The sequence below is a fragment of the Pelecanus crispus genome, chromosome 12 (assembly GCF_030463565.1).
Source record: "Pelecanus crispus isolate bPelCri1 chromosome 12, bPelCri1.pri, whole genome shotgun sequence".
Taxonomy (NCBI): Eukaryota; Metazoa; Chordata; class Aves; order Pelecaniformes; family Pelecanidae; genus Pelecanus; species Pelecanus crispus.
Window position 1 is genome coordinate 25413665 of NC_134654.1, and position 25285 is coordinate 25438949.

The 25285-nt window shown below is 38.5% G+C and overlaps 1 protein-coding gene across 1 annotated transcript in view; it reads right to left on the minus strand.

Annotated features, from left to right (window-relative positions):
- Positions 1-5233: 5233 nt before the first annotated feature.
- The window catches only part of PITPNC1 (phosphatidylinositol transfer protein cytoplasmic 1), an 82799-nt gene continuing 62747 nt past the window's right edge, over positions 5234-25285 (minus strand). Inside the window, exons 6-10 of the mRNA XM_075719906.1 lie at positions 22176-22271; positions 12687-12842; positions 11871-11934; positions 8250-8368; positions 5234-5273 (exon numbers count right to left, since the gene is read on the minus strand). Of these exons, the coding sequence (XP_075576021.1) occupies positions 5268-5273; positions 8250-8368; positions 11871-11934; positions 12687-12842; positions 22176-22271 (441 nt within the window). The 3' untranslated portion in view covers positions 5234-5267. The remainder of the gene's footprint in view (positions 5274-8249; positions 8369-11870; positions 11935-12686; positions 12843-22175; positions 22272-25285) is intronic.

Sequence of the window (25285 nt, forward strand, 5' to 3'; positions counted from 1 at the left end):
TTGCTGGAGAGCCCAGCCGTAATTTGGCCTCACAGAGGAGAGTCACAGCCTTGCTGTGGTGCCAAAGACGTGACCGGGGTGCCAGCTGTCTGCGGGGCACGGCCCCGGCACACTCACCCCAACAGGGTCTTCGTGCGCCGAGAAGTCACTGCCACAGCCGAAGGGCTGCCCGGTTTCTGTCTCTTCTGTACCGCGTCATTCCTACCTTAAATATTTTCTAGGCCCATGTTTGTTCCTTGCGTCCTGTCCTACACTGCTGTGAAGCATTTCTATGCTGAATATGCGACTACCATTTTTCCGGTGCAGAGAAAGCTTTATTTCTGTGGAGTAAGCCTCTACTTAAAAGCTAAAAGAATCATTGTACACATGAAATTTGACTAAAATGAAATGACTTGTACACAAGTGATGGAGGATTCTTATCTCCCGAGAGGCTTTGAGTGATGTCCTTTCCAGTATTTACTACAACACTGGGCTGCCAAACCCTGCATAGGGAATTAGATTTCCTTCTGGAAAACTGCCTTGTCAACCAAATGGTCATTTACAAATGAATGGGCTCACACCAGACTGATGGGCACCTGCCCTGATAAAAATCTTTAAAAAGCTGAGGCACAACAAGACCCAGTAGGTGTTGTAAGTTGTTTAAATTTTCCTTACAAAGCCAATTCTTTGTGCTTTTCGATTTTGAGGAAGTGACTTGCAGAGCTGGGGGTAGAAATGTTAATGGATATCTTCCTTGCTAGAGGAGACCTAGTAAAAGAAAACAGCCACAATCGTAAAGAATAATTGTTGGTAGTTTATTTACAACAAAATGCAAGGAAAAATACAATATTAAAAATAATAAATAACTTGGAAAAATCAGAAACTAAGTGATATGAATGAGAAATATGACAATCAAATTCTCCTGCTGAGCCTTGCACTATTTAACATGCAGAGCATTTCAAAACTTGGTCCTCCTTTGATGGTAGTGATGTATTGCCTAATGGAGCCATCATTGAGCTAAATCAAAGAAATGAACTACTGGACATTCAGAGTCACGTGGAGTTATCACAGAAATGAAATAAACCAGTGAAACCTGTTTTAGTGACACCACAAAACTACAGATTGTACTTCAATGACCATGCTGTTCATTTAAAGCAAAACACCGTTAGACTTATTTAGCAATTTTAACTTACACATATAAACCCAAGTCCAAACAATGGAAACAGAAAAGCTTCTATTGACAAGATCATGAATTCTCTCTTACTGCACTCACTAATTCATCAAAAGCATATACATTTGGCTTATTTCAAATGATAGCACGTTGTTTTGAAGTTATAGTGCAGCAAGCTTCAAAGCAGTTTTAACAAAATGTAGCAGTCTTTGTTACAAACTAAAATTCAAGGAACAAATATTTCCATTTCAAAATCTCTACAGCAGCGATTAATGCAGATTGGCTACTAGATGTCACAAAATCACCTTCCAGAATAATCAAAACAGCCAAAGAATAACGTCAAATAGTTTCTGTAGGATTTATCCAGTCATTTACAAAATTAACCATTACATTCATAAGAAATCCCATTAAGTATGTGTTTCAGGAATGTGCTGCTCCTCATAGTCTTTATGGATACCTCCCTTTTTTAATTTATTAGGAGATCTACCCTTCTAAAGACTGCAGTGAATTGCCAGTTGTTTTGTAATGATTGTTCTATATGAAATACATAAAAGTATGAGCAAAGCCAGGAGGCGGTTTTAATAGAAACCCAAACAAACTAATCACATTACTTGCTCTGAACCGTATTCTCCTTGATGAAAAATTCCTTGTCAAGTCCTAGCAGAGCTGTCATGTAATTCTTCAGTCACTGTGGCAGAGAACAGGAACGCGGCTACTGTGCCTATTCAGCTTTGCTGCCTGGCACCGTACTCTAAAGATGTACTCACTAAATAATCGCATCATTTATTTTTGCAAAAGAAGTGATGAACACCTGCAAAATGCTCTTTATTTTTCTCCTAATAAACACGTCTGAAAATACAACAGAAAGCACTGTGAAAAAATCCATAATGAAAACAACCCCTTTGCCTCAAGATGTTACACTGAATTATTCAGACCTTCCTTTTCATTTAATTTTGTGTGGTTTTTTGTGTTTGCTGGGAATATTCTAGAAAATTTACCCTACCTTAAAAAACAAACAAACCCAACCAAACCGAAAAAGATATTTAAAGATCATATTGACCAAATGGGTAATGACCGGTGGGGAAAGCAAAGCAGAACACAGCAGAGGGTACTCACATAGGCAATGAAGAGCCTGGGGTATTTCTTATCCAAAGCAATGGAACATTACAGATCTTTTTATTTGCCTTCATTAGGAAGAAACGTGGAGGGAATGTGGCTGATCGTGATCCTTGTTGTGGCCAACGATGAATTCGGGCTGTTTGGTCAATAACTCCGGTAATCCTCGAGAACAGCCCCGCTCAGCAGAAGGGCTACGGCAGCAGCACGTGCAGACGGAGACGCGGCATTAAGCAGTCTGTCATTGCTTTCCACGACATGATCAGTGCCTTCCTCCTACATCTCTGTCATGTGGCTATTAGGATGTGTCCTATGCAGGTATGTTAATAATTTTCATCCGTGCCTTATCCCCAAACGTACTTAATATGATAATGAGCATATCCACGTGGGATTCGAAATCAGTTGGTTAAATATGAGTAAAGGTATGACTGCTTTGGTCAGTAAAGGTATGACCCAGATGCCAACTCGTATATAGAGACAGTAATATGTAAGTGCAAGGACGTTACGACTAGAGCCAAGCAAATTCTTCTTTGACAAAGAAAAAATTAATTGAAAAATAGATTTTCAGGAGGAGCAGACCTAAACCATTTCTATACAGGTCAAATTCAGGAAATGAAAAAAACAACCAAACAATGCTTTATCTTTTCAAAGGTTTCCCTTCTCTGCCAATGTTCCAATCTTGCTACTAAATAAATAATAATAATAAAAAGATTAGACCAGTTATGAATACTTAATCTGCACATTTTTAAAGCTGAAATCATAAACTAATGTAGGAAAGTTTTGTTTGCATCATTACAGCGGCTTCTCTTTAAACACAAAAATTATCACCCATCAGTTTACTAATCACACAGAATTACTAGCTCTGAGAAGAAAAGCAAAGCAAAAGAAGGACAGTAAGTGGGAGAATGCATGAAGTCAGACCACAGCTAACCTACAAAGAGCTCCCAGATTTGGCTAGCTACAGGATTTTAGCTATCAAACAAATATACACTTGTTTTCAGTGCAGGTTGGCAGAGGAATTACCTCTCCTGCTATTAAAACTACCCTATACATATCACACATTCAACATAACTTCTACTGGATGTACAGCCATGGAGAAGTTCAGTGCATTTAAGCCAGTCCAATCACAGCATTGCGCTGAGAAGATGGCACAAACGCCCTGTCCAGGTAGAAGGCCATCCCCAAACTGATTGTTCAATATTCAATGATAGTTCAGCTCTGGAGGACTCTCTTTTTTTTTAATCCATGTACCATGTCACTGGTGGTACAAAATATTACCCACTTTGATCCTGTGATTCAGGTAATAGCTGTCATTCACGGGGAATTGAACGGTGGCTTGTTTAACGTCTACTACAGCTACCAATAGAGCCAAGACTCTGACAGCATTTATTAAATAGCAATTTGTATGAAAGAGAACAAAGTACCCCAAATGGGGTTCAGTGGAGAAAGCTTCTCACTGAGCTTACCTTTTGAATAGGAAGGAAGGAAGAGACCTCTTCTGCCATTTATTTTTCTCCTCCTTCCACAATCTACACTTTCCTGCCAGGAAACATCCTTTTCTAGTTTAATTCCTGAGATTGAAGAGCGATTTCACACGCAGACCAGGAAGAGCACTTCTGTTTCCTTAACGGCACCCTGCACGGGACTGAGACGCCCCACGATTCATGTGCTTTGTAAAGGGACTGATTTTGTTCACCCCTTCCCTAGACGATGGTAAAGCCTGGAACCAGCTTTCTGTTAGCAGAGATTGTGCTGTTTGGGAAAGATGCGAGGCAGGAAAGAAAAAGGAGTCTTATATTTTCTTTCCTTTACATTCAAGGTCTTACAGTGTAACTATCACTCTTCTTCCAGTGAGAAAAAGACAATTCATTGGTTTTGCTTCTCAACTGGCTCAATGTAGCTGCTTTTTTTCAATCTTACACATGGAACACCATTGATGAACACCATTGATGAACACCAATACGGACTTAAAGAGATCACAAAAGTACAGGGGAGAGCTATTAAAATACATTATCTACAAGAAATAGGTGGTTTCTTTTACAAATTCTGTGCAAGATAGAAATAGTTCAATGGCCTCAAAGTCAGTATAATTAATTACAATTGGGGCTTCAATACAGTGATATTTTAGGTTTGAAAAGTTTTGTGTTTGTTAGCTAGGCCCCAAATCCTGAGTCATATTAAGCAAAATGTGAATCTGAGTGATTGCTGTTGGTGTTCAAGTACAATGAGTTACAGGTCAAAGGTTTATGAGTACACAGCAGAAGCCTGAGAGTAGGAAGGATTTTAAAATTGGCTATAAAAGAAGAAAACGGGAGGGTTTTGTTCCTGTTAACCCTGCATTCTAGTTGGCACTAATTTGCCTCAGAAGTCCTTGGCAGCTTTACTAAGTACCTACTCCTAATTATAAATGCTATGACCTAGATGAGGATTTGTAGGTAGAATACTGCTACAGAAAGATTTGTTTTCTTTTACAGGCTTCCCCTCAGACTATTTCATTGTATGTCAGTAAGACGCACCATATGGCTTGAAACACTACTTTAGGAATATATAAACTACATTCTCTTGCATGCACTTCTCTGAAGGTTTTAAGGATCAAGTCTGAGGAAAGAAGTAATCTTTCCACACCAGTAAGATTATTTTAAGCAAAAAAAACATCCAACAAACCACCATGACCTTTGCAGAAATTGAGTTACGTCACTCTTGCTGTGGTAGACATGGCTTATCAGGAGGAAACATGCTGGGTTAATTTAAAGGTTTTTTTTCGCTGGATCTGGAAGAGTGAGAGTTTCTGGAGCAGACTTTTTCCGAGGCCGGTCTTTGGGAACTGTTAGGAATTCAGGAGCATCTGTGGAGAGGGGAGTTGATGGAGCGCTAGATGGAGCACTGCGGGTTGAAGAAGGCATGGAAATGTTAGAGATAGATATTGCAGGTGGGAAAATCCCAATCTTCTTGTTGGTAGCTTCCTGAGTTGCTCGTTCAAACTCTCGGACTTCATCCATTGTCATGTCTTCAACAAGAAGGAAAGAAAGATAAAGGCACGTTAGAATGATTTCAAATGATCATTTCGTTAACTCAGTTAAACTACTTCCATCCAAATTCTAAATCAGGGAATGATTGCTTATCATGCATATCATTAAGTGATTCTCCACATGAATGCCTTGCTATTGTAATGCATTGATCAGAATACAATAAGCAGCCAACACAAAGAAAATGAAGTTAAGTACATTAATCACATAGTAATAGTTCTTCTCCTACCTGGCTCTGAACTAAATGAAGAGTGCTACCTCTGTAATTGCTGGAAAAATCAAGCTATTTCACAGGCAATTAAAGAATACATTTAGATACAGAGTTAGCACGTAGAATTTTTCAGAACTCCGAGCAAAATTAAACTAATAGGTTGTTGGGGTTTTTTTCCCCCCATCTAAATTATAAGCATGAACGAGTACAGGGTTGTCATCGGTTGGTTTGTCTACTGTAATTATCAAGGGATGAAAAAATTCTCTCTCCCCCCATGCACAGCTTCTTTTGACTTCTGGTTGCAGCTGCATGCACGTAACTGAGGCCGTTTTGCTTTTCTACTAATAAAGCCTAAAGAATTCCCTCTCACTTGCTAAAGCCACAACACGCTTTCCAACTTTTCCATCCAGAATCTGTACTTAAACATTTATGGCCAACTGACAAATCCACTGCTTAATTCCCTGCAAAATAGAGGCAAAATGAGGCTGAGATGTTAAAGCCACTTTGCAATGGAAAACGGGGTCCCTAGAAAGCTTTAAAAGCAGTGAAAGTCTTCTGCAGGTGACAAATGTGTCCCAGTGCTGTGGAAACCCACAAGAGGGCAGAGCGATCCCAGCGTAGATGTGCTCTGAGCTGAGCCGGGCAAAACTTTTTTTGATAAAATCCTGAACGAATGACATCTGCTACAAACAGGTAAGTTAAAAAAAAAAAAAAAAATCAGCAAGACTTTTGTGAAACCTGCTGCTTCATGTCAATGTTGCCTGCAAGATGTCCACTGAGGCAAATGAAATAAAGTTTATGGTTTTCACTGAACGTCACGTTAAATTTGTAAATTTCAAGCATTTCATTAAGCCATTTTATAGATTGGTTGAGCTCTGAAAGCTCTGAAACCAGAAATAAAACCACTAGCATTTTAATAAACTTAAAATTCTCACACATTTGGGTGTCTGAGACATGGGACTGGCAATGGTGCTTACCACATGTATGACAAAATCCTACACTTTGAGTACATCGATACTTTTTTAATATTACCCGGCTGCACACATCTGTGGCCTTGGCTGCAAATGTTCTGTAGAAGAAGCTTTATGTTGTATGACAACATCATATTAAATAAACAAAAGCATGCAATGCTTCCAGCTGGCTCCTCTCTTCCCTGCAGACGACATTCCAGGGACCTTTTCAGTCTACGCTGCTGTGCCAGTTATTAGGAGTGAAGGCTAAGCTATTTTCAAATCTGAGCTAAGCGGTCGAAATAAACAGACGGTCTCAGAGGAACCGTACCTACTTGTGTTGGAGATAGACTGGAACCTGTTTTGCTGATTTACATTTTGTTTCACACCCTGTAACAGCGTGTGTAGCGTTTCTGAACTCAAATCGTTTAAAAGCGCCCTGACATCCAAGGGAGCCCATGCGTTCGTTTCAGCTATTTTCGATTGAGCACTTCTGTACAACACGAAACCAAAGTTGTCTTGGATAAATGGAAGTGAAAGAGGACAGGAAGATTTCTCAATTTGCTGGCTATTTAAGTGAAGATTGATTGAAGTCTTATTAAGTGGTATCCTCCATTTTAAATTCACACATGAAATACTTACTGTCCCTTCAGCTAACTTTGGCTTTTTAGCTTACACTCACTTTAAATTCACTTCTGTTCTGACACACGCTCACGTAAAACCAGTCCTTATCCTGGGCTAAGAAGGCTCAGACTCATTTTTTTCATTAATGACAAATTCTGTTCTGGCCTCAGTGGCAATTTTCCACATGGGAGCTACGGATGGCAGACTTCATTCAAAGCCAAATCCTGAAGTGTAGAGCCAAAGTCAGAAGCGATTCTCAATTTACTGCTCAGCTAAGGAGTAACCTTGATGTCAATGGAGCTGCGGCATTACAAACAGGAGAATCACCTTCCTGGTTATTGCTCAGACACCTTTGCAGGCGGGTGACAAGTTTTACTGAGTAAGAACAAAGGAAAGACTTCAAGCCCTTCAGGCCGTGCCCACACTCGTTACATGAGTAAAACCATCACCGAGTTCTACAGCGCAGTAGTAGAAATAAAGGAATAACAACATTTCAAAAGCAAATTATCACTGCATCTCTTCTATTTGCAGATAGTAATACTTTCTAATTTTAGGCCTCTACTTGAGGTGCCCAAATTAGGAACTTTAATACTTTATGAAGTTTCCAGAATCTGAATCAAAGAACCTACACAGAAACCTGCCCTTCCCCGCGAACTGCTGTGACATACTTCCGAAAATACTTCTCACCTTGTTGGTAGCTGATCAATGACAACATTAAAATTCGTTTGAAAAGAGTGAATAATTCATTAGCTTTTTTTTTCCTGGTGAAGCAAACGATTTTATCAGTCCCACAGAAATTTTCCACTCCCCATGTTCCTGGCTTTTTGACTGAAGCACTCTGAACTCTTGCCTTTTTTAACGATTCGAATAATAGAAAGTAAAACCGGTATTTAACTTCCTCTTTGTGCATACAACTGAAATTTGGGAATGGTGGTTTCCTGGAAGACAGGGAACTGTATATGAGCCCATTCCCACCCTTTCTTACATCAGTGGCAGTTTACAGTGCAAATGAAAGGCGGGATTGCACTTCACGGAGAAAGATTCTGTTCCTGCTGAAGCAAAACCTCCCCAAAATTCCACTGACTGGTCAGCAAGATCAGTTCACTGCTCTTCGCTGATCTGTGCAGGTGTATTAGCTGAGGATGGGCAATATGTTTTAAAAATTGACATACTCTTGCTTTGGCATGGCTCTCTATTTCATCCACAGTAGATGAATGTTGGTTGCAAACTTTAATGTTGGTTTTTTCATGCATATTTTTCTCGTATTCTCGAACATCATCCATAGTCATATCTGTAAAAAGTTCAAAATTGTTGGCATTTTCCATTGATTCAGTGCAAGCTTATTTTTTTCTAAGGAGAAGGTTCTAGGAGCACATAGTCTTTCAGCAGAAGCCAAAAAAGGATTTAAAAAAAAGCATGGAGCAACTAGCTTTATGAAAACTGACTCATAAAGGTAGTTATATCAGCCAAGGAAGGTGTAAGAAGGTTAAGTCAAAGGGAGTCAGAGAACAGGAAGGAGTGGAAATTGTTCAGGAGTATCTGTGTAATGTAAGGTAGGCAAAAAGTATTGAAGTGCAGGCCTTGGCAAAGGCCAAGATCTTCTAAAAAGATTTTAGAAGATCCCTTGGAATAAAGGATAGATACAGAAGTGTTATAAATATTTACTTACCTTTCCAGGAACTTTCAAAAAGATTTTGTTATCTTTGCATAGTACATCTCATAACCAGCAAACATTCTTACTGTTAGAGCACATATCAGCTTAGATTCCAGAAACTAACACTTAATTATACTGGTAAATGAATTAATAGTGAATACGTTAACAGTTTTGTAGCCTCAAGCAACTTAATGAATTGTAAGAATTAGAAATATTCCACAAATCAGGCTGATTCTACCAGTAGGATCATTTATCATTGCCTAGGCATGCCTGATGCTGTCAAACTAGTGCCTAATCTGTTAGGTGCTTGCTATGTAACTCAAAGCAATTATTACAGATTTTAAAAAGATTTGTCATAGACCACACTTCCAGTAAAAACATAAAGAATCCAATTAATTGACTTGTGACCTTACCCTTCTGAGTATTCCCATGCTTTCAATAAATCTGCTTGCGAGTAAGGTGTAAGTGAACATGAAGGCTGCCAGAATTTTGGTCTGCTCTTTACAACGCTTTGATAACTTCAGAGCTTCATGAAAATAGCCATCAACTTTTTACTCATAAAAAAATAGCATTTTTGTAGCACAGTATACTTGGAAATGTGTACCACTTGTGGTAATTGTACACTGTGTCTTTGTTCTTGAGGCTATCATTTTTCTCAGGTTTACTATGTGCCACTTGGATTTGGAAATTCTTGTATCACACCACTCCTTGTTCTGTGATATGAGGCCCTTGCTGCATTTTACGAGACAGCTTTTAAGGAAAGATGTAACTTTAGCCGTTATATCAGTAGCACAATGCAATATTTCCTCAGTGAAAATGAAACGCAGTCTAAAGTTTTGATCAAAAGGAAACATGGAATACCACTAACTCATCCTTTTACTGTTATCTGGAATGAAAAACAAGCTCATAAGCCATGTCAATAACATGCTAAGGATGCATTTTGCCAAGCAGAGAACATGCTCTTTATTAGTAAATAACACTGTGAAAACAGATTTGGTTAAAGCTAAATACAGTTTAGTAAGTGTAATGACAAGACACATTCATACTTACAGTATCAGTAACAGTAACCAATCAGTAATACCGTTAATATAACGTTGTTTAGTAATTGATTTTATTACAGTGATTATTTGAGTCAGTTTAGCTGACGTACATCATCTCCAAGTCTTTCCCAAGCTTTTATTTTAAAAGATGCTAACAGACACACTGAATGCACACAGATGCTTTAGAAGTATTTTTCTGAAAAACTCTCCCTACACACAAACACGTCAAGAGCAGTACCACCACAGTTTTACACATCATGTGTATTAAATGGAAGTGGATGTAGACAAATTGGACCTCACTCATTTTGAATAATGAAATACTCGGTTTCTAGTCAGCACGTCTTACCAACTGTTACACTTCAGAACAGTAATGCATAAGGGCTGCGGGCAGCACAGAGAGGTACCCAAACTAACTTTCTGCACTGTTTTTTTTTTAATAAATCTTGCTATATACTTAGCCTTTATTCATATCTATTTTAGTAAGCCCAGATTTTTTTGGTTTTATACTTAGCCTGACAATTAAGTTCTAAGAGTACACTATATTATTTAGGAAAAAAGACTCACCGTGACAGTAAAAATCCACAAGATAATTGTGTATTGCAATACTTCATTTGTGGAAAGAGTATTTTTGACAGGGTGCATTCAGAGTTAAGATGGGAAAATCTGTGGTTAAATGGGGTTTTTGGGCTAAACCTATTCCATATGTTTTACTTCATGATTACTCACTTGTTATCATTATCGATAACTCTGCTAAAGTGCAGATGACTCTTTGCTTCCCAGTAACGTTTCTTTATGTCTTGCTTTAATAGATATGTTGGGTAGTTTGGGGGCAAATTTGTGGGCTCAATTTTTACATGAAGTCAGGCTTCTTTATTTAAAGTAATCAGTTTCCCTGACTTTGTACAGGGAAAATAATGCATTACTGTATTTCAGGTAAAAAATGAAAAAAAGAACTCTTTCCTACTGGATACAAAATTATTTTACTAGTTTATGGCTATCCCAAAATAAACGGTATTATTTCAGTATTTTCATGATCATTACAGCACAAGATTTTAACGTACTATTAAATGTATAGGAACATTGTGATTTCAAAGGCAAATTTTTCTGTATTTGCAAAAAATCAACACAATGAGTTTATTGTTAGATTCTAGTGTAAAATTATGCAGGTTTATGAAGTCACTGGAGATGTGTGTGTTCGCACGAGCTGAGCTAATGGACTATTTTTAAGCAATGCAGAATGTTTCTGAGTTCTGATGAAAGACAGGTGTCATTCTAATCCATGAAATACCCAAACCGGTGTTTCCTGAAGCTTAAGGAGGATCTAAATAAACATTCTAAATATAATCCCAAATTGCTATTATATGTTACAGAAATGTCTTAAAAACTGTTCTACAAGTGATTATGGATTCATCTTACTGAAAATATATGTAAAAAGCACAAACCCCGTGAGCTTATTTTCTAAAATATAAATGGCTGCTTTGATATTCAGGATTACTCTGTACCATTGCAAGTGCCCGTTCCTACAGCTGGTTCATGGATTCAGAACAGTTTTTGCATGCAGCTGCTGTTGAATCAGACCCAGTAGGTTTTACATTTATATCCATTTTTCAGAAAGGACATTAGAGCGCCATCTTTTCTTTACTGCAGTCCCTCTTAACAGTTTAAAACTTTCCTAAAAAACTGAAATTGTGTTGGATCAGAGGCCCGAGGAGCTTGCAGGATGGAAACGATTGCATGTTAACGCAGTCTTAGTAAGAAGCTTTATTCAAACCTGCATGCGGTTCCCCATATCGATGACTCTTGCCCGGGGCAGCTCCTATCTGCCTACAGTGCAGGGTGACTGGACTGATGCATATACCCTGAGATGTATGGGATGTAAAGGGGTCCCTGCATGCTGCCTACTGGCTGCCTAAAATACAGCCTACTCCTGTTACAAAGAACTGGCTGTAAATGAGCTCCGTATGTTCCAGAGAAACTGAACATAGTTTCATCTCTTTCATGAACAACTTATGCTAGGACCTGATGGTCCAAATCTGTTGTTAATTGTCATAAGCTTTGCATCAGCCCTTTTAAATGGGCTAAATTTGGAGAATACTTACCGTACCACTCATCAACCCAGGCAAAAGCCTGCCGGTGACCAATCAATAGTATATCTCTGACCACCTGCGAAACAACAAAAAGGTTAAATACCTCTGCAGCAACAAAACATGTGACAAAAGTAACACTGTTGACTTGCAACATGATTTAAAGTGAAAAATATTCTGACAGTTTTGTCTCTAAAAAGACATGCCCTAGAGAGTCAGACATACTGGCTCTGAAGGTCCTGCCGTCCAGCCTCCCGCTTGAAGTGGATCTATTGCCAACACTGGATCACATTAGCATGGCTTTGACTAGCACGGGAAGCCATTTGGGAACGTGTACAGAATCCATTAATCTTGGGGCAATTAGATGTTCTGGAACTCTTCTTCTTCCTTGTTAGTTTTTTAAACATGTGGAAGCTCAATACTCTGAAAAATATTATCACTTGGCTGTTATGCCATTCATTAATTATTTTTTTAGGAGACTGTCTGGAAAACTTTCCCACTACCTGTTTGTAAGGAATCCCACACATCATTGCTACATGTATGGTACTCATGTATACTCATAAATACTTTCGCTCATACATTTATCGCAGCATTGAAAATGTTATTGATATTTTTTCTCAACCGTGGACCTGAGCAGCTCCAAGCTTTGTCAAGTTTATACCTGGAGATGAACTCTTTGGCTCTGCTCCAGATCTTTCAGACCTTGAGAGGCCTGAAAGCAGATTCGGCTGAGCTCCCTACCTTCTACACAGCCACAGTTACGTTCCCGTGCAGGGTAGTACTCGAGTTCTGCTTACGTGAAGGATAAGAAACAGCTCCTGTTTCACTGACCTTGTGTACAAATTGCTCTACTCTGGTTTGAAGTCCCCAGACTTCAAATTTCACAGTCACAAGTTTGTAGGAACACATAATGGGCTGATGGGTCTCTCTCCAGCCTTCTTTTAATTGGCCTCTCCCAGTCTTCTGTGACTTGAAATATTTAGGATCCTGCAAAATTAAGAAAACATACTGGGAAATGCAGGAGATGAAGTCCTGTTTGTCAGTTTGCTAAAGGAAATGTTTTGATAAGACATAAAATATGAAAACATGCTAATAAACATTATGAAAAAGTCATACGAAATTGACTTAAATAAGCACTAGGATACACTAAAATCCAATCCTGTCTTTTATCCAACAGCCAGTGAATCAATGGCAGCATATTCTCGGAGATGCTTTGACAATCGTATTATCTAGGACATTTTCTGCTATAGGAAAATATGTTATTGCAAGTCATTACAATACAATGCACTCCAAGGGTTATTTATGGCCTTTGGAAAAAAAATGTTGCTTCTTCAGAGCTTGCTTTTCCACTACTCCCTCAGCGTGACTTACTAGTACTTTCTACCCATGCCTCTCTTCCTGAAATCATGCCCAGTTTGAGCTTTGACACATCAACACTGATGTGACCCTGACAAGGTCATTTTCAATTTTAAGTGAACTCGTATATCCAGGTGGCCAGCTAAGTATGAAACGCCTCCAATTTTGCCATCTCTGGTTCCAACTGAGTTACGGGCAAGACACTGACTAATTTCAACTCGGTCTCTCTTTTACAAACTGGAAAATCAAATAAATGGGGGTTGAAATTACAACAGCAAGACCAAAAAACCAGTACGGACATTAGTTCATCTTTAAAGTTTACTTTTATCTGTACAAGATACAGTTTTATCTATCAAAGTGTTACTTTCCATATTGGTATAATTCCATTTCACCTTATGTCCAATCCTGCTAATTACATCTTGTAAACAGAAATAATTTACAGTTAAGCATTGATTTTCAAAACCTGAAAATAATGTAGTTTCAGTAAATTCGTAGTGGAGCTTCTAAAATCTGTCTTCAAGAAAAAGCACCAGTGCTCATCTGTGTTGCCTTCCCCAAAGCCGAGATCTGGGAAGATCATTTAAATCCTTCCTTTGTTATAAAAGCAGTTAAACATGTATCTAAGTATGTACTCAAATTATGCGCTAAATGGAAGACAGTCAGGAGAAAAGCTAACAAAAAATTGTTAAGACTACTCTGATCTTAATTTTCTTTCATTCAGTGTGAGCTTATATAACATTCAGCATTCCTTTTTTCTAATGTTTAGTTATCTCCTGACTTGGCTTCTGATTTTATCCATAAACTGAAGCTCTGTCATTAAAGCTTCTTTACAAAGCTCTAATGAGGTGATAGTCTTCCCTCTCTGTGAAAGTCACTGCTTTTATTGCTGACATATTATTTCCTAAATAGAAGCTTTAAGCTTGCAGTATAATAAGGTTTCAATATTAAATCACCATAAAAAACAATCCCGCGTCATCATGTATCAGAGCAACATACCACTGTATATCACAACTCATAGTCACATGCTGTTGCCAATCTTCTCACTCAATAAAGCTTGGCCTCAGATTGATCTCGATATTTTCTGGTTGAAAGAGTTGTTTTATATCTGGTTATTGCCTGAAGCAATCAATATAATAGTAAAAAGAAAAAAAAATAAAAAGGGAGGAACTAAGACTTAATATTCAGAAAGGAAAAAAAGGAAAATCAAAGGCAAATAGTTTAATGTAAGGAAGGGTCTGCTGTTTCTTACATACACATACGGTGCTAGTGTGATGGAGCCGTTGTCTTGATTAAACATTTCAGATAGGCCCTTTAATAATGCTGAACGTTACGCAGAGATGCTTTATATCCTTTTGGCGATAACCAGACATACAATGGAGTAACTTCAATGCAGTCCAAAGGGATTTAATGTAATGAATTTGAGTCAGTGCCAAGTATTCAGAATTTATAAATAAAAATTAAATAATGAACAGCCACCCTGCATGACTGCTCAGTCACGCATAAAACTTGTGTCTCGTTCAAACTGCAAGAACCCTCTGGGTGCTGTGAAAGCGCTGTTTTGCTTTATTTCATTTTTGTGAAGTTAGCCCAGCAGACAAGGGGATTCATAGTGGCAATCATTCTTAAATTGGTGGCCCACAAATAATCCATCTACTGCAATGCAATTCACCCATGACATCACTCCTAGTTGCAAACTCCTTTAACAGCACCCAGAGATGGCACCTTTGCTTCCTTTAATCACGTCCATTTTTCTTGAAGGACATGATGTTTAGTCACGAATTGGCCGGACACTTTCAAGCAAAGAGCCAGGCGATGATGGACAATATGGGCAAATTATATCTAATAGCTTTTATAGAAATTCCTGCCTTTCTGAAAACATTAACATATTGGTACTATAAAACTGTAGACTGATGAATGGAAGCCAGGAAGAAGAAAGAATTCAGAGGAATAGATTTCCAGACTGCTGTATGAAAGATCAAGACATTAAAGATTTTACTGAGTGCTTGCTCAGGTGAGCTAAAACTCAATTCCCTGGGAGCTGCATGTAAAGATTGTGTATAAGCTGAGTAGTGGGATGTAAGATACACAGCAACACTGAACAAAGTGAACTTGAGAGTTTAATCTCTGGGCCATCAATTCAAAGGGCATGAGTGTTTTACAGAGGCGAGTCGTTATCATAAGTAAAACTAACATCATAGAATCATAGAATGATAGAACGCTTTGGGTGGGAAGGGACCTTCAGAGCCCACCCAGCCCAACCCCCTGCAGCGACAGGGACAGCTTTAACCAGCCCAGGGTGCTCAGAGCCCCGTCCAACCTGGCCTGCAATGTTTCTAGGGATGGGGCCTCCACCGCCTCTCTGGGCAACCTGTGCCAGTGCTTCACCACCCTCACTGTAAAAAATGTCCTCCTTATATCCAGTCTAACATCACCTGGCTTTTTACCCAGATGCTAAAAAGTCAGGTGTTTAAAAAAGTCTTGGACTATTTTAGGAAGACACAAACTCTGGCTCAGCAATTGCTTGTGCTATGGTTCACGCAAGGAAGTATTTAGGGGAAGAATCTCTGTATTTCTATTTCGCATACATTTGCACCTCTCCTAGGTGTCTGCTATTAGCCACAGCCACGGGGAGCATATCATGCCAGAAGGACCTTTGGTGTGACCAGGACCGCTAATCTTTTGCTCTTCAATGTCTGATCCAAAGCCCACTGAAATCAATGAGAACTTTGACATGAAAGCCACAACCCAGAATGATTTTATGTGCCTAACTCATGGCTTTAAATTGCCAGATTAAGATTCACAGCCTGGAGTCCTTTCTGCCATTAAGCATATAAGGTCCTTCTAAAAAAAAAAGAAAAAAATGAAGCAGGGATGATAATTTTCTATTAACTGCAAGTAGAAATAATATTGGTACACAGCATTGCTTCTCCTCCTGACTTTCAAGCTGTAGCTCACTTGTTAGGTTAGTCAGATGGAACAAATCAGACTCATGTGCCATGCTCACATCTCTCCAGGTCCCGGGGGAAGAGCTGAGCCCCTGCCGCTGCGGGATCATGGCCGTTCCGTATCTTCCTGTGAAAGGTACGGCAATTTGCCAAACATGCACCAGAGGCACCAGCGCAGAGCGAAGCAGCACACTCCCCAGGCAGGAATTGTGGCACACGAGTTTGAAACGCTTCGGTCAGTGACTGGAAACTGGGCAAGCTGATCTGTGGTCTGACCCCATTTTTATGTTATTATTGAGATGATTAATTTTGTGTGTGCCTGATTTTTGCTTCTAGCCACCCATGCCTTCCTTTCTAGAGAAGCCATCATCCAAAGAATACTGTGTCTATTCGCTATTCTCCCCTTAATTTATCTACTGGCAAAATCCTCAATCTGTTTTAAATGTAATGGCATAGCTAAAACCTTTTTGTTTAAATAACCTTCTCGTCCTTTTATCAGATACAATTTATTAGGAAAGCCCATCTGGCAAATCCTTTCGCTACAGAGGAGCAAAACCTATCCTGTATTTGCAATACATTATTGCCAGGTGCAGAGTGATGTAAAAACAGCACTTCTGCTAACGTATCAGAAACATCATTACCCATGAGATGGGCTTATCTGAGAATAAAATGTAAAATTACAATAAAATAAAATAAAAGCCACAATGTGACGGATGTGATTTCAAACATAGCACTCTCCCAGTGTTTCTTTCTTAGGTCACGTCTGGCGGGTCCTGGCTCAACATGCTTATTGTCAGAGATTCCATTATTTAGCATTTATTTACTTAACCTTCCTCCCGGACTGCAGACGTCATGGGCATCAGATGCGGAATTGCACACCCCTTTCCAGGAGGCAAACACCAACACGTTGACAATATGGCACTGGGTTGCTGCAATGCTTTTTCAGATTTAATTCTGAAATGTTATTTTTTACCTGAAGTTAAACAATGAAATACATTCATTGTTTACAGACAACTTCCAAATCTGAGTGGGCATGCTGTCCCTTAGCTTTGCCACGGTATCAGGCATGATTTGAAGCTGCCATACTCTTCTGCAGCTGACACCTCCTTTGTCTGTGTGCTGGAAGCCTGCATGGAACATCTTCTTAGCCTTGTTACTGATCTGCTTTCGAAATCTTGAAATTTACTTGCTGCTTGTATGGCCATTTTAGCATGGAAACACATCCCCAAGCTGAACACGTTCTCCAGAGGTGAAAGTGCACTGTGTTACTCCATGCAGCCTATTCTCTTACTGGATGCTACTCAGGTGTCCCAGAAACACCTTCCTTTTAATGCATGGATTTGTTTTTTTGCAGTCAATTTTTTTTTCCCTTTAAGCGGAAGACCATTTTGTTTGATCTTGAATTTCAGAAGCAGTCCTTCATGGTTTTAATACATGTGATCTGGCATTTCACCATCAGCTGTAGTTGCTAGGTGTTGGATTTCAGCTCATACAGCTAAGGCTCCGGAAAGATTTGTTGGTGTGAAGACACTTACTACAGAGATTTATGTGGAGTCATTTTTTAAAGACTTTCTTTTTTTTTTTCCCCCTTTTGGAATTTCCATTAAAATGTATTTTCTGGAAGAGCCAGCTAAATATTTGTAAATATTGGGACAGTTCTGAGGTGTTAAAATACGATAATCCAGCCAGCCTTTATGTACGCTGATAAGTACGGAAAAAGAAATCTTCCTCTGGTTTTGCTATGTCCTGTGCTGAACTACTGTACTGACATGTTGCACACACTCACTGTGGGGGCTGGCAGCTGTATTATTTCAACTACCATAATTCTGGCTCTGTAATGCGACAAGAGGTTTTGTTATTCTGAAAGCACCTGGACAGTAGTAAGCTGGACCTATTACAGTGCAGCTGTGTTGAAGTCAAAAAAGACAGCAATTGAAGAAGAACACTGCGGCAGCTGCATGAAATCTTTCTGTTTGGAGGTAACTTAAAAGTTTATTCCATTTGTCCAACTCTCAACTGCTTTGTTATAAACAGGATATGAAACACGAATTTTGAGAACTTGAATATGGTGGCAAAGAACATTTTGCTCAGTAAGCTCACATCTACAGTAAACGTTTCATTTCAGTGAATGATTCATTTGAGGCCCTCACTCTTCAGCATAGCTCAGTTTTATTTTTTTCGATAATTCAGAGAAATATATATGCCTATATGGGGAATACATGATGGCTGGTGATACGTATTCATTGATGGTAAAGTCACCAGGAAACGACTTTACAAATGTACAACTACTCTTACATGTAGGCTTGTACATTCTTTATACAGAAATATAAAATTCTGTATTCAGTGTAATATGTACATTCAGATTTGGAAACACAGGTGACTCGTTACAGAAAAACAGGCAAACCTGTTAGCTTGGATCTAGATTCAACCTTTCTCCATTTGGAACCTCACATTTAAACATCTTAAAAGTTTAAGGATTTTTAGGTCCATGCTTGTTAAAAAAAAAGCTTTATTTAAGATGTTGCAGCACTGCTAAGTATCCGGGTGGCTACTTCACAATGAAGCGTGTAGATGGTCATTAAGTTAAAATTAAGACATCTGCTTTGGGATACCCAGAATTGCTGCAGTTGTACCTCCTCCAGTCTTCTACAAGGGCAACTCTTTTGACAGCAGAAATCAGTATACCTCCATGGCAGACAGAATTGGACTCTATGTACGTGTTTGTAATAGCTAACAAAACCATCTTCTGATTCCCTCTTAGTGATTTAAGTCCTTTTGTGCATACACTGACAGATAAGCCCTCCATTCTTACAGGAATTCAAATCACTTGGATGATTCTGGTCAAGAGATCACTCAATATTATTGGCAAAGGTTCATCTAAAGTGTTGCTCAATGAAACAACAGCTTTCCTTAAGCCCCCAGCTAACTATATTTTTTACTTTTCAATTTTATTTAATATTTAGAAGGAGAAAAAAAGCTTATCTGCACAAGGTTGAAATAAATAATTTTGCCTTCAACCATCGTGACATTTTCATGGAACACTTGTCCTTTCTTATCAGTACCAGCGCAAGTCAAAATGAGCTATGCAATTCAGATGGAGTATTATACATATGAAGATGTTTTATACATTTTGTCTTTTTATGTGTGAATCATTATCATGTGAGTTACAATGGAAGGAAGAATATAGATCTGTTTATAAGATTCATGTGAGGGCAACTGAAAAATAATTTTTTAGATCACAGGTGCTAGGAAGCAGGCAACGGTTGCTTCACTTGTTTGTACTGAGCCTGATGCTACGGGACCCTCGGATATCTCCTGAACCCTCTGTGGTACCTGCAATATTATCACCTCTGCTGATGATACTGGTGTAATACATACACGACCGTGTCTTCCATCTATATAAATGAGAAAACACTAAAGCTGCTATGGTTCATTCTGTTATAATCAATGAGTTATCTGATGCACTAACTCAAGGAAAGGTTGCAGTCAAATTGTAAGAAGGGGCTTTTCATACAGGGGACTCTGAAAAATATATGATATTGACCCAAACCGCTTAGGAAGGATAACTGAGCACTTTAAAGCTAAAAATAACTGATATCACAAATACTAGCTTAATAGCAACTATGTAATTAGTGCTGTCTGATCACATCAGAAATCACCCTCAACAAGCAGGCTCATAAGCACTAACAAAAAGCAAGCAGTTTAAATAGTGTGTGAAACGTTTAAATTATTTAAGCTACTTCTCTAAGATACAGTAATACAACTAAGTAATGAAAATTGCAGTTAAAAACTGAAGTATATTTTTAATTGAAGAGGGACGCACTTTTGTCAGGATATAAAAGAAATCTAAAGCTCATTTCTGGAAGGCACTAAGTATGCTGACCCTGCTACAGAACTTGCTCAATTTTAAGCACGCGGAAGATCCACTGAAATGAAGAGATTACTAATGTGCCTGAAGTTAAAAATCATTCTCATTGGTCTTTCTGGATGGGAGTCAGAACACTTATCCTGTGGGATCTAATTCTTAAATCCTGAGGATTGCACTTCACTTTTAGTCTTTAAACTTAGTATCAATTCAGATTAAATGCTCTAAAAGCAGCCAAATTGTTGTTATTAGTGTAACTAAAATACCTTTCAAAAGTTTACAGTGAATGATTTTTAGTTATCTCTGAAACTGTTATTTGGAAAACACAGACCATTTCTCACTTACATAGAGTTACTTTTTTATGCTGTTCTGATTGAAAACAAATGGAAATTACATTTACAAACATTAAAAGTCTTTTTATAGTCCCTAAATTATGTAAGAGGCCTCATCAGATATGGGAACTTGGCTTCATATTCATCATATGGCAGCATAAAAAACCCCATCGTTTGTAAACTTTGGGAGATACTGAATTCAACTATTATTAATTCAGCATCAATTACAGTATGTGCACAGTTAAGTGCTAAGGTGTTCTTACTATTTTGTGTGAATTCTGAAACAGAATTTGGTAGCCAACATACAAATCATCCATCGGTACAGAAAAAACAGCAGATGCTGCGCTATTTTTGTTGTTTAAAACCGTATAAAATTTTGCTTGGAACAAGGTCTCTAGATTTGTCTTTGAAATAACAACACAAAGACTCTGAAATTCTTTTCTTCCTTAACATGAAGCTGCTTTTCTATATCATAAGATTAATCATATAGAAATTATGCTTAATAGTTGGCTATTAAAAATGGGAAGGAAAGCTGAAAGGCTAGATGTTACCTTCATGTTTACAATTTCTGGAAGTGCATACACCGAGATGAAAAATCTTACATGATTTCTTTAAAACACAGTCAAATGCTGACCTGCTCAATAGCAGCAGTCATTCCTAAATGGAACCAGAAGACCATGGAGTTCAGATAAGATGATGGGACCAATAAGCTGTTTCATGAGGTGTTATATAATTTTTGGTGCATAACAGATGGGTTTCATTATCTAAGGAAACTAATAAAATTACTTTTCATTCTACTGCAGACCCAATTTTATGGCCCGTACATAAAATTTGAAATAGGATCTATAAATGGAAGATAACAAGTACCTGACTTTCTTAGTCTGAAACTCATGTCTCCTATGGTATGGAAATACATTTGTTGGCGAGTCTTCATTTTCTATCCTAAAAATGATTATGTAGTCTCATTTTGTATAGTCAAACAGCTGCCATACTCATTGCCAGCTATGAACATATACTTGGCTCCAGAGGCAAATCATATCTCCAAAATTAAATGCAAGCATAGATCTGATCACTCCTCTCCAGCTACTTCCTATGAACCATCATTTTTCAAGTCTGAGGTTAAAACATTGAGACCTCATCTTCATTTGCATGGTGGTGGCTGATTTCAAAACAGTGAATTGCATTGACCTGAAAGAAACATGCTCTTGAGAGATGCTCACTGTCAAATATACACGGGAGCAATTTTCAAGGGAATTTTAAGAGAATGAATGCGTCTGCTGCCATTGATGCTCTCTGGCAGATTTACTGCAGTACGCAGCACGCTTCAGTCCCTCTTGGCCTTGTGTCATGGTCGCCTCTGAGCAACCGCGCATCAACCCTATCCTCACTGCAGCGTATCTGTCCTTTGCCTGGGCTTAGACACTTTGCATCACTTATTAGTTGGGGCGGGATGCAAATAAGGACAACAGTAATGTTTATAACTGCTCAGACCTGCAAACACCTAACTGAGCTTCATGATTCAAAGAAAAGTCCTCTTCTACTTTGAATGAATTCAGCTGAATACCGAAGGTCTGGTACAGGGTATGTTCTGAAAAGGGTACGAAAGCATTTCAAAAGCTTGGAGGAATCATCTGCAAAAGAAAGTGTCAGGCAACCTAGATAGAGAGGTTGCTATCAGCTTCCCCTCTGATCAAAAGTTTTTTAAATACTACTGACCAGCAAGTTTTCATACAAAAATAAAATTGTTTTGATTCCTATCAAGGCTTTCCTGCAGCCTCTTACATTCCCTTCTTCACCATTTCACAGCCAAGTTGTCTCTTACCTCTGATTCTTTGTAATAGCGCTCGGGAATTTCGTCGCTGGCAATATCAATAAAGCAAACTTCTCGCTCCAGATCTTTAGCTTCTTTGTCAAAAATCTGCAAGAGTTAAAGAAATTCAGCACTGTAACAGAACAACACCCTTAAAAAATCCACCTGGAATAATGGTTACAAGCCATTTTCAGTGACTCGAATAACGTATTTTAGGCTTGCACCTGAGCAGCTGCTGATGTAAGGTACTGAAGGTGTTGCAGGGACACAGTCACATTCTCTAGCCTGCTGCAGACATCAAAGAGAGGAAAATGGGTGTTCTCAAGATCACATACAGCCCAGGTGTTCCTAAGCAAGATTAATAAGTTTGAATGAACGACGCCACAGACTCTTGGGGGAACAAGCCACTACGTCAGATCAAGAGATGGTGGACTGTCAAATAGAACACATCGTGTTCAGCGCTTACTGCTCACACCGCTGCTCTTCCCTGCGCTTTTTGGAATGGAGACTTCAGTCGGAAGTCAACAACTACGGTTGGTTTTATTGTGTTCCCTAATCTTTGAACTAGATTCCATCACTGTGTAAAAAAACTGGCTTTCTGGACTCTGGATGTTCCTAACCTTTCCACTCCAGGGACAATAATGAAATGCAGATGTGAACTAGTCAGGCTCAGTTACCGTTATACCGAGAACCAAAATTTTGGTTGAACTGCCCTCAGTGGAAGCTGGAAACTTCCACTATGCGTCTGTGCACACATAAAGCTTATTTTCATTTTAATCCTTTATGACCTGGTTTCGAGCACAAAGTCTCTTGTTCTATGCAAGGCAAATGATGGGTATATGTTGAAATATGGGTCATTTGCATCTGCAGCATAGTATACCTCTGTGCCTGTGTCCATAATTTAATTATTTAGGCATCTTAGTGACCCATGTGACTTACGCTATGTCTGCAATAAATTTCTGCTCATGATTCTGGGACTTGGCAATAGCAACTACTTAAAAGGCTATCATGAATTAGTGCCATAAAATTCAGGGAAGTTGTGCACACACTGTCAGGATCAGTAACAAGCTAACGATGTGTTTTTTCCTTTGGGGCACAATGTTCTATAGCTAACGTTTCCAGGAAGCGTAAATATTTTTGTTTTCTTTTTTTAAAATAAATGTAGGGAACGCTCTGTTAATTTAATTTAATTTTATCCTAGAGGAACAGTTAAAAATACAAAATGCCAGCAACTATTCAGTAACAAGATGCTACTTTATTATTTCTGAAAGAAATGCGGCTGCCCATGTAAAAAATTCAAAGTGAGCAACGGGCTACAATGAACAAGTACACCAGCTGGTAAGAAGAACACCGCTCAGGAAATCATAATTCAAATAAAGGAAAAGCTGAAGTTTGACTCTACAGTTTTAACTTGTCTTGGTAGTTAACAGTACTGGAATCAAATAGGCAACACTGAATGCTTACTGAACTGGATATAAAATGTTAACATGTCTGGAACTGCGGCAGAACAGAACAAAGGGAAACTCCAGTCTGTTTTTATTTGTGTGCTCATTTTCCTTCTCCAATCCATGTTTTGCAAAAAAATTGCGTTGATTATTTGAAGAAATCTGAGCTGAGAGGTCCTTCCCCTGTAGTGCTCTTTCTTAGAACTGGGGTACATTTTTTAAAATAACTTCTATGTTTTTTATATATATAATATAGGTTGCTTTTTATAAGCTTCCTTGCTTACTTTTTTCCTAAACAAATTCAGATATACAGAGCAGTCCCTTGATGAAATGAGTTGAACTATTTTTGGAACAAGAGGCATCTCACCATAATCTCTAAGCTTTAAATAAAATAATGGAGTCTTCTCTTAAATGGACATTACCAGGTCAGCTGAGGCTCTGAACCAGTATATGGTTTAAGTACAAGCCTAATAAATTTAAACACACGCATATCTCTGCATGTTTGCAAGGACCTAAATTGGGACTATTACCCAATATCTTATCTGAAGAAATGTGCCCTGCTCTATCACAGGCTAGATCCACATATTGCACCTCTAAGAAATATACTTTTAAATTCTTCTTCTCTCTTTAAAATGCTTTGATAGAAGTGGGGATGACAGATGCCTTTGCCAATCTGTCAAAACCAGGAGGAATTTTTCAACCGTTTCAACTACGCCTTATTTGCTGCTTAGGCTATCTCTGACCGTTTCCTCCATTCCAAAAGTTTGTGGAATGACATTCTCACTTTCCTTTGCTGGCAGTTGTTGTCTAATCATTTATGCTTCTCCCCTTTGTAGACTGTCCTCACAAGATTTGCAGATAGAGATTTAATCTTCTCATTCTATCAACAGTAGAAAATAAGAAGTCATTAGAGAACAAGACTGATTTCTTTCTTAGCTCTAATTCTCTTATTGCCTCTCCTAGCCACATAATCTGGGATTGCCTTAAAATCAGTAGGGAAGATGGGGTTATCGCGTTGGTGATCAGAGAGACTAGAAAAATAAAAGAAGAAATTAAAGTCCACAAAAAGAAGCATAAGGCTCCCAATCTGTGCAACTGTATTTGCAAATGTGCAGAAAATGAATGGTGAGAACAATCTGTATCCTTAAGAAGATGATGCAGAATGGCAGAATATTAAATGGACAGGCTTTACATTTGGAAGCCAAGTAATTAATTGAGATTGAAATACACAATCAAATGGAAAACAAAGAGTAACATTCAGGCTGAAGTGTCCTTTTTGCTGTGGATTTTGTTTTTTTTTTTTTTTTTTTTTGAGGGGTTGTGACAGCTTTTTTACAGCAGACAAACATTTATACACTTCCACTTTCTAAGAGGAATGAAAACTCATCTTTACTTAGACACAAAGTGGAAGAACAGTTTTAATTGTGCCATCTTTACAATTGTCAATAGTTTCTTTTGGGGAAAATTTTAAAAAAGACCCTGGCAGATGATTCTAGTACCTCAGGAAAGAAAGATGATACAGGATACTGCAGAAATGTAAGTGCTGGTGTATTTAAATTTCTTTCCTACCTTTTCCTCATGGCCTACAGCATGTCCTAGCACATACTTTGCTAGTGACTTCTCTTTTCCTTGTAGCCAAAGCCAGAACAGAAAGTCAGGCTATGAGATGATGGTAAG